At 35.3% G+C, this 15500-nt stretch overlaps 1 protein-coding gene across 1 annotated transcript in view; it reads right to left on the bottom strand.

Moving 5' to 3' along the window:
- Positions 1-14974, bottom strand: part of LOC145570538 (vacuolar protein-sorting-associated protein 33 homolog) — a 30030-nt gene extending 15056 nt beyond the window's left edge. Inside the window, exons 1-11 of the mRNA XM_081629660.1 lie at positions 14683-14974; positions 14337-14424; positions 14200-14239; positions 14007-14087; positions 12271-12465; positions 11886-11996; positions 11732-11797; positions 10114-10221; positions 9963-10004; positions 9505-9561; positions 7242-7333 (exon numbers count right to left, since the gene is read on the bottom strand). Coding sequence (XP_081485786.1) covers positions 7242-7333; positions 9505-9561; positions 9963-10004; positions 10114-10221; positions 11732-11797; positions 11886-11996; positions 12271-12465; positions 14007-14087; positions 14200-14239; positions 14337-14389 — 845 coding nt within the window. The 5' untranslated portion in view covers positions 14390-14424; positions 14683-14974. The remainder of the gene's footprint in view (positions 1-7241; positions 7334-9504; positions 9562-9962; positions 10005-10113; positions 10222-11731; positions 11798-11885; positions 11997-12270; positions 12466-14006; positions 14088-14199; positions 14240-14336; positions 14425-14682) is intronic.
- Between the last annotated feature and the right edge of the window lie 526 nt (positions 14975-15500).

The following is a 15500-nucleotide window of genomic DNA, read 5'->3' as shown; positions in this document are numbered from 1 at the left end:
ACCTAGACGAGGTGGTGCAGGGTGTCCACCACTCAGAGAAGTTATATATTGGAGGGGATCTAAATGGGCACGTTGGGGCGAGCCGAGATGGCTATGAGAGTGTCCATGGAGGCTTTGGGTATGGGCAGAGGGACGCCGGTGGTGAAGCTATTATGGATTTTGCCCAATCATATGATTTAATTTTGGCTAATACTTGGTTTAAGAAGAGGGATTCACACTTGATAACTTTTCGGAATGGAGCAAATGCAACTCAAATAGACTTCCTGCTCACAAGGAGCATAGATAGACAAAGTTGCATAAACTGTAAGGTTATCCCAGGGGAGAGTGTGGTCACCCAACACCGGCTATTGGTAATGACTATTCGTCTGAAAGAGAAGGCGAAGAAAAAAGTTAGACAAGAAGAACCAAGGATAAGATGGTGGACCCTAAGGGATGCAAAAGCTAAGGTTTTTACAGAAAAGGTAATTGAAGAAGCGGATTGGGATGGAGAGGTGGATCCGGACATGACCTGGTTACGAATGAAGAACTGTTTCCTAAGAGTGGCCAAAGAGGTCTTAGGGGAAGTAAGGGGAAGAACTTCGGTACAGAGAGATACTTCGTGGTGGAATGAAGAGGTGAAAGCAGTAATTAAGCAAAAAAGGGAATGCTATCAAGCCTTAGGAAAATGTAGGAGTGATGAAACCTTTGCAGCGTATAAGGAGGCTAAGAGTAAGGCAAAGGCAGCTGTTCGCCAAGCAAAAGAAAAGGCATATCAGGAGGTTTATGAAAAGCTTGATTCCAAGGAGGGAGAAAGGATCATTTATAAGATGGCAAAGAGAAGACAAGAGGCAAGGAAGGATATTGGCATGGTGAAGTGTGTCAAAGATAAGAACCAAATGGTCCTAGTGCAAGAGGAGGGCATCAAGGACAGGTGGAAGGGGTACTTCGATGAATTATTTAATGGAAGTAATGGAGTTGTGATAGGAGATACCTCTATGAGTGATGAAGAAATCAACATGGAGTATGTGCGAAGGATTAGGAGAGTAGAGGTGGAGATTGCACTGAGGAAGATGAAACCTAAGAAGGCGGTTGGCCCTGATGGGGTACCGATAGAGGTGTGGAGGTGTTTGGGTAAGATTGGTATTGATTGGTTAACAAACCTTTTCAACAAGATATGGACGGCTACAAGGATCCCACAAGATTGGAGGAAGAGCACCTTGGTCCCGGTTTATAAAAACAAAGGAGACGCTCAAGATTGTTCTAACTATCGAGGAATTAAGCTTATGAGCCATACTATGAAGTTGTGGGAAAGGGTGATTGAACAAAGGTTGAGGGCATGCACAAGCATTTCAGATAACCAATTTGGTTTTATGCCTGGGAGATCTACTATGGAGGCAATCCATTTGATAAGACAAATGATGGAGTTTTATAGGGTAAAGAAGAAAGATCTTCATATGGTCTTTATTGATTTAGAGAAGGCATATGACAAGGTGCCAAGAGAGATACTTTGGTGGGCAATGTTGAAGAAAGGTATCCCACGAAGGTATGTAGACCTAGTTAAGGATATGTATCGGGATGTGTCAACAAATGTGAGGACATGCGGAGGGTTGACAAAAGATTTCCCTATTACAATCGGATTGCATCAAGGGTCTGCATTAAGCCCTTTTCTTTTTGCAACGGTTCTAGACGAATTAACTAGACCAATTCAAGATGAGGTTCCATGGTGTATGCTGTTCGCAGATGATATCGTTTTGGTGGATGAGACTAAGGATGGGGTTAATGTCAAGTTGGAGCAATGGAGGCAAAGGTTGGAATCTAGAGGGTTTAAGCTAAGTCGAAGTAAGACTGAATATTTGGTATGTCGTTTTGGCACTCAGAGGGGGACAAGCAATGAAGTGGTGAGTTTGGATGGAAAGGATTTGACCATGAGTGAATGTTTTAAGTACCTAGGGTCGATCATCCAGAAGAATGGTGACATTGATCAAGACGTGACCCACAGGATTAAGTCAGGGTGGCTTAAATGGAGAGCGGCCACGGGAGTGCTATGCGACCGCAGCATTCCCTTAAAGTTGAAGGGAAAATTCTACAGGACTGCCATAAGACCAGTGTTGCTCTATGGTACAGAATGTTGGGCTTCTAAGAAAGAGCATATTAAAAAGATGGAGGTTACGGAAATGCGCATGTTAAGGTGGATGTGTGGAAACACTTTAAGAGATAGAATCAGAAATGAGGTTATTCGCAAGAAAGTAGGTGTGGCGGGCATTGTAGATAAATTAAGGGAAAATCGTCTGCGTTGGTTTGGACATGTAAGACGGAGACCCGAGGGTGCACCGGTGCGAAGAGTGGAAGAGTGGGACCATGGAGGGATTAAACGAGGAAGAGGGAGACCAAAGATGACTTGGTTGGAAGGAGTGAGGAAGGATATGAAGTGCATGGATTTACGTGAGGATGAAGTTTTGGATCGTAAGGGATGGAGGAGAAAGATTTATGTTGATGACTACACGGAATAATCAAATTTGGTTCATGTTAGCCGACCCCACTTTTGGGATTAAGGCTTTGATTGATTGATTGATTGATACTATTATAATTCATTATATGTAGTGGAAGCACACTAGCCTTAAGGTCTACACAGATACAAGTGTATCAGTGTATTGCAATGATGTCTTCAAAAAAAAAAAAAAAACTTTTCCATGATTTAATCTCCACCGCCCATTCAATTACAACTAGACCCCATTCCCTCCCAAAATTTCATTTTCCCTCTCAACACCATAGTTACAGAAACCATCTCTATCATTCTTCTCCAATTATTCAGAGATCAAGATCAAGAAATCAGTACGAAATTAAACAAGATCAAGAAATCAGTACGAAATTAAACAAGATCATGACTATCATGTGTAATTACTAGGTAATTAGTCAGATTCTTGCTAACTTGTTTCATTTGAGTTTTTAATTTTCACTTTGACAATTTATTATACAATAAGTAACAAAATGCTTATTTTTGCAACCTAATTTATTTCTGTAATTTCACTATCAGGACCAAAACAAATGAAGCCCATCAATCGTCCAACAAAAAATATCGGATTCGATAATGCACCATTGTGGAATCATGTTACAGTGCTCTCAACTACAGGAGGAGGTGGAAATAGAGTATGGACATGCAAGTATTGTGGCAAGAAGGTAACTGGTTCTTACTCAAGACTTAAAGGACATTTATTAAAAATTCCTAACCAAGGTGTTGAAGCTTGCAAAATAATTTCTGATGATGTTTACCGCCAAATAAAGAAAGAATATGATGAGGCAGAAGAACAAAAGGCAAAACATGCTCTTAATGCAAAACAAAAAAGAGACTGTATCACTTCCTGAAGGGTCTGACATTATACAACATAAGAAAAGGAAAGGAAGTTTAGAATACTCATTTAATGTCCTAGAGAGGGAGGAGGCTGATAAAGAATGTGCCATGGCATATGGCATTTTACACAGGTGCTATTCCTTTTAATTTTGCAAGAAATCCCTATTTCAGGGCATTTTGTCAAAGACTTGCTAATGGTAATTTAAGTGGATATGGACCTCCAACCCCTACAAGACTTAGTACTACTCTCTTAGCCCAACTAAAAGCACATGTAGGAGAGTTATTACAGCCTATAAAAGATTCATGGAAGAAGAGGGGGTGTTCAATTTGCTCTGATGGTTGGACTGATAGCCAATCAAGGCCATTAATCAACCTTATGGTCGCTTCTGGTGCAGGGCCGATGTTCATGAAAGCTCTGGATGCTGGTGATGTTTTACAAAAAAGTGCAGACTATATTGCAGGTATTTTTTTTCAAATCATTGAAGAGATTGGAGATGAGAAGGTTGTGCAGATTGTGACTGATAATGCTGCAAATTACAAGGCAGCAGGTGGTAAGATTGAAGAAAGATTCCCTCATATATTTTGGACTCCCTCTGCTGTCCATTATGTGAATTTGGCCATCAAGGCAATATGTGAGCCAAATGAGAAATCTTCTCACTATGAAGAGTGCAAATGGATAAAAGACTTAGTTTCTCAAGTAAATGAGATCAATGTGTTAATCACAAATCATGGTCTGTCAAAGACAATTTTCGATCGATATTCTGATGTCAAACTTCTGAAAGTAGCAGAAACCAGATTTGCCTCTAACATTGTGATGGCCACGCGACTTCGAAGGGTCAAAGAAGCACTTGAGAAGACGGTTATGGATGTAGATTGGAAGAATTTTAAGGTGACTGGAAAATCTGCCACTGTAATCCAAGCAAGGGATATCAAAGACTTGATAGTCAGTGATGGATGGTGGACAAAGTAGATTATTTCTTGAGTTTCACCGAGCCTTTGATGAAGTTTTTAAGGGTCGCAGATATGGATTCCAATGTCCTACCATATGTTTATGACATGTGGGACACAACCATAGAAGAAGTGAAAAGAGTTATATTTGAGCAAGAGGATAAAAACATACTAACCGATAGCTCAAACTTCTTCAATGCAATTCATCAAGTGTTGGTGACTCGATGGAATAAGAGCAACACTCCTTTGCATTGTTTGGCTCACTCATTAGTTCCTAAATACTATAGTGAGGGCTGGTTGCAAGCTTCAAGCAACGGGGTACGTCGAGTAGCTCCTAATGAAGATGAAGAAGTGTCTATAAATAGAGATTTGTGCTTTCGTAGATCGTTTCCTAACCCGGATGATCTTAAAAAAGTATACAAGGAGTATGGAGCTTTTGCTTGTGGTTTGGATTACTTTGGTCAAATTCATGTCATGAATGCAAGAAACGAAGAGGAGCCTCTGTCATGGTGGGCCAATTATGGTGCTTCCACACCATTACTCCAAGGGTTGGCACTTAAATTGCTTTCCCAACCAGCCTCATCATCATGTTGTGAGAGGAATTGGAGCACATATGGAACTATTCAAACCACTAAGAGAAACAGATTAACTTCTAGTAGAGTTGAAGACTTGGTTTATGTGCATATGAACCTCCGTTTGCTTGCTAGGAAGAAAAACGAGTATCGTGAGGGGTCAAGCTCTTATTGGGACATAGGTAAGTTATTGTGAACAAAGTATTTTTAAACTTAAATTTAAAGAATCTTATTCTAAATTGCTGATGTATTGTCTTTTTTTTTTTAAAACTTGTAAGGAGGAGATGTCATGGATGTAGATCACACCTTGGAGCTGGTCGAGTTATCTCTTAATGAACCTGAGATTGAAGCCATGACGTTAGAGGTTTGAGTTGGATGAAAGAAGGCTAAGGATCCCTGGTGATATCTAACTAAACTCCTTTATTTTGGATTACTTTAGCACTGTTAGTGACTAAGTGTAAGTATTTAGTAGCCTTTTTTGCTTTTGCATGGCCATGTTAGTTTGATAGATGTATAGCTAATGTACAAGGCAAAATGCTTTTATTTTGTGAGTTACATATCTATGTAACTATGTTCTGATTGGTATCAATGTAAGAAAGTAGTTAGAAACTTAGAAATTAAGAAATGTCATCCAATATGTAATATGGGTGCATATAAATCAAAATATGTATTGAAAATTATGAAAATAGAAAAGTTGCAAACTGTAAATTTTTTGAATATTAATGAAATATTAAATATTTTGTAATGTATTTATTGCAAAAAATAAAGTGCCGTGTCCCCGCACCCGTGTCCAAATATAGGACAGAGTCCCCGTGTCCTAAAATTTTGGAAATTGACGAATCGGACACTCGGACACGTGTCCGTGTCCGACTCACGTACCCGAGTCCATGTAACATAGCAAGAAAGTTAAAATATTCACTCATGGTCAAGTCCTTTTCGTCCAAGCTCACTACATCATCGCTTATCCCCCTCTGTATACCAAATATTTAGTCTTACTCTAACTTAGCTTAAACCCTCTAGATTCCAACTTTTGCCTCCATTGCTCTAATTTGGCATCAACCCCATCTTTAGTTTCATCCACCAAAACGATTTCATCCGCAAACAACATACACCATGGAACCTCATCTTGAATTGGCTGGTTAAGTCATCTAGAACCATTTCAATATGGAACTATTGGGGAACTAAAACTTTAAAAGTCAATTAAAGTGCCTTAATTTGTGTGTTGGTCAATGCAATGCAACTAATTAAGGACACAGGGAGCAAATGATTTTAGAAAGATGAGGGGTAAAGAGATGAAAAGGAAAAGTGCTAGTTGAAAGCATAAAGAATACATAAAGACCATACAACTATACAAGGATATGTTCTTTTCAACTTTTACTCATTCTTATTGCAAGTTTGTAATTAGACCACCCTAAAATATAATAATAATAAAAATTTAAAAATAAATAAATAAATAAATAAATAAAAATAAAATTCAGACCACACTAGATCTTATTTTTGTTTGCTTATCGCCAAACTTTTTAATTTCATGCCTATAGAAATATACTCCCTCTTTTTCTTTTTAAGTGCATCACTTTCCTAAATCGGCTGTTTTTTTTTTAAATCCATCATTTCCTTTTTGGACATCTTCATTTGTATTATAGCTCTCTCCTCACATGTTCCCCACACCTACATTTTTATAATTTCCCTCCACTCACATTCCTTACTTTTAAAGTTTTATTTCCCTACCAAACCAATTTACAGAATATTTAACTCTATTTAACTCACATACTTCAAAGTATGTGCTAGTCAAACTAATATACTTAAAAAACGGAGGCCGTATATATTTGCAAACATCACATCAAGACAAATCCAACAAGATCCACTTGATAATGTTTATTTTCTTTTATATTAGCATACAAATACATTCAAAGATTAGTCAAATCAAGTGATCGGATCTAACTATACTAGACTAAATCTTAAATTTCTTAACAATCTTAATTCAAGTAAAGACAGCAAAGCTTAAGATATTTCAACAGTGAAACATATCCTCCAAAACTCTAGGAACAAGCCACACAACTCTGATAAACCTAGCAGAAAGGCTACTTAAAGAAAAAATGTGTCATTCAAGTCTTTCTACTCCCTCCCCTCCTATTATAAGCAAAAACAAGTAAAATAAAGACCATAAGCATGTTGAAAAACCAATGTGGGTTCAGGTAAAAACTTAAATGAGTAAAATGCAAATGCTAAGGGGTTAAAGGACAATAGTAATTATGGAAGAACTAAAAATAATGCAATAAGTAAACATTGAAGTATGATTCCACAACAATTGAATATCTCCGAAAAGGTATCCGGAGTAAATTCAATAGCAGTAGATGTCTGAAGATAATTTAAAAGCATTTCTTAAGATATACCTTGAATTTAGCGGTACTTTGACCTTTTTCCCCTCTTGGGCACCCATAATAGATGCATCAAGCTCCACAGCCCCATTATTCACATGTAGCAACTGCAATTGTCCAATCATCATATAGGTTGAAACAACAATTGAAAAGTTAGAGATCCCAATGCTTACCAACAAGCATAGGATAGAGAAGATAGAGATTTTTAAGTTTTCAAGTAAGCTTTGTAAAGCTTTAACTATTCGTAATTGTTATGCGGCAATAATAAGCCAACCCACAAAACTAAATAGCAGCTAAGCAGGCATTTATGAAGATAAGGCCAAAAAAATAAATTTTGACGGGTGGACAAGATTGTTGTGAGGTTCAAATTCTTACTCCCTCCGTCATTTTATTAAGAACTTGTATTCCTTTTTGGGGAGCCTAAAATTAAGAACCTAAATCTATTTTAAGGTTTTACTATATGAGAATATTCTCCACTTTTTGATAAGTTGTCATCTCTTTTTTGTACTTTTACATCAATTCCCAACACTTTCTCTCTCCCTCTCTTCAATTATTCCCAACCACTCATTTTTTTCTCTATATCTCTATGTAACCCCACATGCACTTATGTACATTCACCAACTTTCATAATTCCCGTGAAAAAACCCAAATAGGTTCTTAATAAAGGGACGGAGGGAGTACTTTCAAAATTGCAATGAATAACTGCATAAAAGTTCAATCATTGCATGAATTATCTTGATCATTACTTGTAGTACCTTCGAATATGACTTGCTGTTTTTCACATCTTATATTTTCTCAGTCTATTACTCATACTCTTCAATTTACCTCGACCATAACCCTCGTTATTCAGACATGGGAAGGACACTTCAACATAGCCACAAATAGGAAAAATTAAGCTAGCAAGCACTACCCTCACATAAAAAGTAATGTCAGATTCTTCCCAAGCATAACACCAAATTGCTAGCAAAAATATCTTTAAAATTAAACTACTACTCTTAAACAAAAGTACATTTTCTATAATCTATTAGTTAGAATAGTTTTACTTTCACATTATTGAGGCATTACTACAACCAGTAATATTAATAATTATCAATAAGTAGCATTTATAAAAAGTTACTCCCACGGTCCCTCCATTCCTAAATGTTCTTCCCATTATGACCTGACACGTTCATATATGTATTTAGTTGCATATTAGTAAAAACATATAACAATTGAATATTAAATATCTACTCATTAAGACAAATTTAATAAGACGCAACATGACTATATTATGTTTTATATATTAAGAGTCATTTGGAAGATTATCTCATCTTATAAATAGTGCAAACATTCCAAATGGGAAAAACTTTTAAAAACGGAGGGAGTTATATTTAGATAATATACATTATGACAAATCTAACAAGATTCCGCTTTGCCTTACATAATCACCAAAGATGGTCAGATATATTTTGTGAATAGTGCAAATGGCAAGCTTTTACAACTAAAAGAGAATGAATAAAGTAGAGATTATCATTTTCTTATGAACATACCTCCCTTGAGATAATCATCTTCCCCGTCAAAAAAAATAAAAAAGGTACCTTAAAAGGAGCTTTTGTCTTCCAAATCTCATTTGAAATGGCAATTTCTCTTAAGAAAGTTACAAAACTTTTGACAAAAATGGGAAACACTCATCACATCACCAGAATAGCTTGTCATTCCCTTCAAACAACCACCTTGGAAGTCTCAAAAAAGAAACACTAAATGCTTTTGATTACAATTCCATGTCGACACTTTTTAATGGTAGCCTACTTAAGTAAGACAATTCTAAACAGATCTTGAAATTGAGCCTTTAAGGGTTGATCTCCACACCAAATGGTCATGCCCAAAAAACACGTGAAAACTCTACACCTCAAAAACCATCCATATACCAAAAATATGCAACACTTGCAAGCCTAATTTTGAGAAGAAGACACCAACATAACCTCTCTACACCTTATAATAGTTTGATGAAATTCTTTCATGATGCATAACCTACACTGCCACTTTGCCTTGAGAGCTTCATTACATTTTACTTTTAATGGCATTCAAAGGGCACTCCGCCACTCCAATTACAGAACTCATTTTCTATCTCTGTTTTTTAATTATTGTCCAACTCTTCCCCCCTCCCTACTTATCAACAAATTAATTATGTAATTCTTGTAACTGTGTAAACTGGTCCACTACTTTATTAGACAAAATTACACAGTATACTAACAGTAAGACTGAATAACAAGAGCAGTTTACGCATGCATTCTCTTACCTCATCCAACAAGCCTTCATAAGTTAACTGAGTACACATTGGAGTTACCATGTCCACCTGCAATGAAAAATTATCAGATTTCCTGCCATCACATAGAACTTGACTATTATCCACCCAAAAGTTTAGCTATGTGAAACTTAGATTTGAAGTGATGACTAGCTCATTCAGTAACATGGAAACCTATATCTACTTTTCCAGTGAAATAAAGAGCATGCTGTTCAAACAGAGAAAAACCTAGATATTTCACTCTATTATCTTAACAAATAAATAGAAGCATGAGGACATTTATTTTGTATGCCTTATCCTAAAGATTAACATTTATCTAAGCTGTACTTTACATAATTTGCTTCCTTGTTCATTACCCAAAAAGGAACAAGAATTGAAGAGATTCATCAAGATTATATATTATATGACCTAGTTCAATCAAGCAAGAAATGCAAGGCAATTCAAAAATTTACCTCTCTATCTAGCAAGATCAGTGTACTTATATCTGGTACCGCCTGAAAGTGATGTGAAAAAAACATGTGAATAATTAACCAATCAAAAGAAACTACCATTTTCAAACAGATTTCAAACTGAATATACACTCAAAAATTAAAGTTCGTTTACCTCATCTATGTTGACTGGCTCTTCTGTCTGCATTCTATCCAAAATCTCTGCAACACGAACTGAAGCCTTGCCTTTCGCCCTCACATTTGGTATCAAACCAAACGAAAACTACACACATGGAACAGAGAAAGGTTCAGGAAAACTACCTATATTACTTTTTGAAAAAAGTCTTGCAACAAATTCATCACGATACTGATGCATCTAAAAATAATTACTTTCTAGCAATGAGCCTGGTTTAATGTTGCTTGATTCAAGGACAACATTTAAAACATGAGAGAATTTTAGAGGAAGCAGTGCAAGTATGCAACAATATTTGTTACAATTCGAACCATTTAACTGTAATCCAATCCCAAGGTACCTAAAGTTTAGATTCAGAACTTTGGTTTTCTAAAGAATGAAATCTTCCTGAATAGAATACAACTGCTTTTGTCCCTCAGATGAGTCAGATCCAATTATTCAGGTCATATAGCCATGAAATGATGCAAAACTAATTGGTAAGAGAGCTCATTGAGCAAAATTAATAGACAAGGCATAAAAATTTGAACCTTTTGATGATATGCAAGTATATTAGGTCTAATCCTTTAATGTCAAGGCATTTTTAACTTCAACTTATTACTTATTACTTATTTTTCTTAAATTCAGAGAAGACCATAAAGTATAAATCAAGCCAGAAAGATTCTAAAAAAGAACTTGAAAATTTAAAACCACAGCACCTTAAATAAGGTGAAGAGAACAAAGCCTAGGCCTACTTAGCCAAAATGAATCTAGAAAAGGAATTTAAAATAGGAACTGCAATATATAACAAAAGACAATCCAATTTGAACGATGTGGACATGAAAACGTTCACTTTACAGTACTGTGATTTGTAATGTTAGGTTTAACCCCAGTTTTGTAGATAACTTCCCTCTTACATTATGTTTCTCTTAGCAACATAATAATCACAATAATAAGCATGAGCAGTGTATGATCACAAACAATACTCCAAGTATTGGTACTATTTTGTATTAAGCCATTATAATTCAATTGTCAATAATAAAAACTGATTGTAGAAGATGAAGCACAGCCCTGCATATCCTGCTTAAAAATTTGTTATTTTAAAAATCGAAAGCTGCTACTCAACCAACAAAGAATCATGGTTCCACTCTTTTTCCTTGTATAACTGCTATTTTAAGAATCAAGGTTTGTGCAGTACAAAAGCAGTTTGGGGTCTCACAAACCCAACAGGCAGAAGGTAAAGTAATAATGGAATCTACAATGCAAACACTTCTCTGTATATAACATCAACAATTCCTTCCTGAAAAAGATCCCCCACTCCTCCTGACCTTCATTTTTGTTCCAGAAATAGTTCCAAGGAAATCATAAGTGCAGTGGCATAGCGTGCATATGTGTGTATCCTACATTCACTCTAGTTGAAAGTGCTACATACATTGGAATAATGGATGTCCAAGAAAAGTAACTCATTCAAAAGTGCCTAATTATTTCATCAGTAATGTAGACAAGAGTCATAATATCTAATTATCTATCACAAAAAAAAAAAAAAATAATAATAAAAAAATCTTACTCAATAAACAACATAACAATGGAGGATAATAAACGCTTGAAATCAGAAAGAACAAACCTCAAGCCTATGAATGGCTTTTGCAATATGCCAAAGAGAGCTCGTATCAGCATCAGCTAGGCACTCCTAAACCACCACAAAGGGAAAGGCTAAGGGAAACGTCCATTATACTACAAAAAGTATATTGGAAGCATTACACAAGCAAGGCTATTACCTTGTATGCAAAGTCAAGTTCAAAAGATATCACATCCTCGTCAAGTGGAACCATGTATAATGGGTATTCTCCAATAGTAAATAAATCATGTACTTTTTCCTCTTTCAGTATCTGAACTCAAAGAAAAGAGTAGAGTTTAGATTACAAATTTATATTTCCTTAAAGACATATAAATATATAATCACATGGAAACCATCATACTATAATATTTTGGATGTATATAAACTAACAAGATTTCAGCTCCAAAGTTTAATACATTGCAATAGAATAAACAAGAAAACCGAGAAGCTAAATGATAGCAGTTTTCTATGTAAATAATGTAATCCATTTTCATCATCACCTCTCTCTAGCCCCCACATTCAAATCAACAGAAAGCAGAAAGTACCTGTTCACATGCCACAGAACGCCGAGGAACAAAGTAAAGATAGTATTCCTTTTGTAATCCCTTTGATGTGTTGTCATGAATATGCAGGGATATATGTCTCATCATTTCAAGTTGCTTACACACAAGGTACACCACTTTCGTGCATTCCGTTTGTAGAGGTTCAGCTGACAAATGTCGCAATTCTACCCCATGTTCCTGACCCCAGATGTCATTAGACAGCTTAGTATCAACAGAAGTTACACATGCCAACCAACTGAATAAACAACGAAAATCAAGTTTGCTTTTCACATAAAGCTCTAGATATATTGTTCACTTTCTCTAAAGTATAAATATTTTACATAAAGAGGAAAGACATTTGTGTAACGGATATAACTGTCTCTTTCTCATTTCTCTCTCAAATAAAACAATCAGACACCCTATTATGTAGTTTTCAGATTTCGTTTTCTTCCATATTATCGTTAAAAAAAAAGGGCATTTTACACAATTTAACTATATTTGCAGTTTTTCAGATTTAACAATCCATATAATGATCATTCATACAGCCACTACTATGTTACTCAGACTCGGGTACCCATATCCGACACGGGTACGTGTCTTAGTGTCCGACTCGGCTATTTTGTGAAAAAATTAATTGATTTTTAACTAAAATGAAGTGTCCAAGTGTCATACCCATGTCCGGGTGTCGAGGGTCCGACACGGGTACTTGAGGTAAAATGAAGAGTCCGAGTAACATAGAGCCCCTATATTAACTATATTCTATCAACAGTTTGGCTAGAGTCATATTTCTTCATTTCTAATCCTTCATCTCTACTCCTCATTTCCTCTAAACTACTTCAAGTTTTTTAGCATACCTGAGTTCTCATCTGAGATCTGACCAAACTTCAAATAGAAAGTTACAGCTCTTGTTATTAGTTGCAATTAATTAAAATTTAAAATCTTTTATAAAGTATCAAAATCATTTAAAAAAAAATAAATAAATAATGTATAAAAATTGCGAAATCTGTACAACAGTATCAGTAATGATAGTGATCATTATAGCAAAGATTTCAAGACTAAACCAAGCTCCCAGATCAGTGATAACAGAACCTTAAATTGATCAATTGTTAAAACTCTATTCAAAAGCAAACATCAAGCAATTCTAATAAATTTTCTCCAGAAATTTACTCATACTTTGAGATACGGAATTAAAAAAGCTAAGTAATCATAAAAGTTAAGTACCTCAGATTTCTATACAAATCAACAAGACGTGATTCTAAGGAAAATACATTCAACTAGCATTTGAATGGTAAGTCCAAATACTCTTGAATGACAAACGACAATTTCCAATTATCAATGGACACCGCAATTGCCATTAGACTAATAACAAGACCGATAGAGATCTTTATAAAAGCTACGAGACATGCCCTTAAGATTGACAAAACTTCTGCAAGTTTGCGGCATTATACAGCCCCCAACTCCAACACAACCTCCTACATCTCTCCCTCTATAAATGCATTCTCCACAAGTCCACATTCCCTAGATGGTTATCGAATTTTATAATGTCATATCTATGTACTTATGTTTCTTAGCATTATTCAAAAATCTAAGGTTTTTGTATATATCCTTCTAAACCAAAGTGATCAACTTGGAAAATGTTTGAGATATAGCACGATTAAAGCAAAAGCCGATATCTTAATTGATAGTGACAAAAAAGACCAAAGTAATTAAACAAAGAAGGGGACGTTAACATAAGTTACCTTAAGAAGTGCAGTCTGGACAATAAGTGAAAGAGAGCCACTGAGTGTTGGATCAATGACAAGACATTTTTTTCCGCGAATCTGTGAAACACGAGTAATGAACAAAATATTAACATTATCTCAAAAACAAGCTTCTTGTTGAAATGATCAATACAAAGAAACAAGACATATCGCGAACACCAATAATACTCACATTTTTAATAATCGTTAACAACTCCTTCTGTGACTGTTCTCTGTATTCAACAGATATTTAAACAAACAATCCATCATCATATATGGAGGAAACAATAACAAATTCCAAAATTCGACGATACACGATTAATTAAGTACCTGAGAGAAGCTAGATTAATTGCAGCATTATCTAAATTAGGAATTTGAGCCATTGAAGCAAGGAATTTGATCCCCTCTCAATCAAATACTGCAGCAATTAGAAAACAAATTCATCTAATTACTGAATATCAACTAATATAAATTCCAATAAATTTCAGCAAAATACAACATTTTAATCTGCAAATCACCAGTAAACAAACTCAATAGTATTTGATTAATTAATTAATGAAATAAATAATTGTTGATGATAAATTCAGTTGAATACTTTATAAGTAAAATGTAGAGAGAAAAGGAGAGACTAATTTGAAATTGAGTGAAAGTTATGATGCAAAATTGAAAGATTAACCTGAGAAAAAATTCAGCTAATTGGATGAATCAATTAACTTGGATTGAAGGGTGAGTTGGAGGAGAGAGAAAGAGAATTTTCGGCCCTTGCCACCGTGATTTACCGCCGGTGTAGCTGTTGTACCGTTGTTCGTCGTGACTACATCAAAATTTTTTTTTTTTTTTTTTAATTTTTTTTTTTTTTTTTTTTTTTTTTTTTTTTTTTGTGAATAGTGCAAATGGCAAGCTTTTACAACTAAAAGAGAATGAATAAAGTAGAGATTATCATTTTCTTATGAACATACCTCCCTTGAGATAATCATCTTCCCCGTCAAAAAAAATAAAAAAGGTACCTTAAAAGGAGCTTTTGTCTTCCAAATCTCATTTGAAATGGCAATTTCTCTTAAGAAAGTTACAAAACTTTTGACAAAAATGGGAAACACTCATCACATCACCAGAATAGCTTGTCATTCCCTTCAAACAACCACCTTGGAAGTCTCAAAAAAGAAACACTAAATGCTTTTGATTACAATTCCATGTCGACACTTTTTAATGGTAGCCTACTTAAGTAAGACAATTCTAAACAGATCTTGAAATTGAGCCTTTAAGGGTTGATCTCCACACCAAATGGTCATGCCCAAAAAACACGTGAAAACTCTACACCTCAAAAACCATCCATATACCAAAAATATGCAACACTTGCAAGCCTAATTTTGAGAAGAAGACACCAACATAACCTCTCTACACCTTATAATAGTTTGATGAAATTCTTTCATGATGCATAACCTACACTGCCACTTTGCCTTGAGAGCTTCATTACATTTTACTTTTAATGGCATT

The sequence above is a fragment of the Chenopodium album genome, chromosome 12 (assembly GCF_948465745.1).
Source record: "Chenopodium album chromosome 12, dcCheAlbu1.1, whole genome shotgun sequence".
In the NCBI taxonomy this organism is placed as follows: Eukaryota; Viridiplantae; Streptophyta; class Magnoliopsida; order Caryophyllales; family Amaranthaceae; genus Chenopodium; species Chenopodium album.
This window is presented reverse-complemented; position numbering and strand designations above follow the sequence as displayed.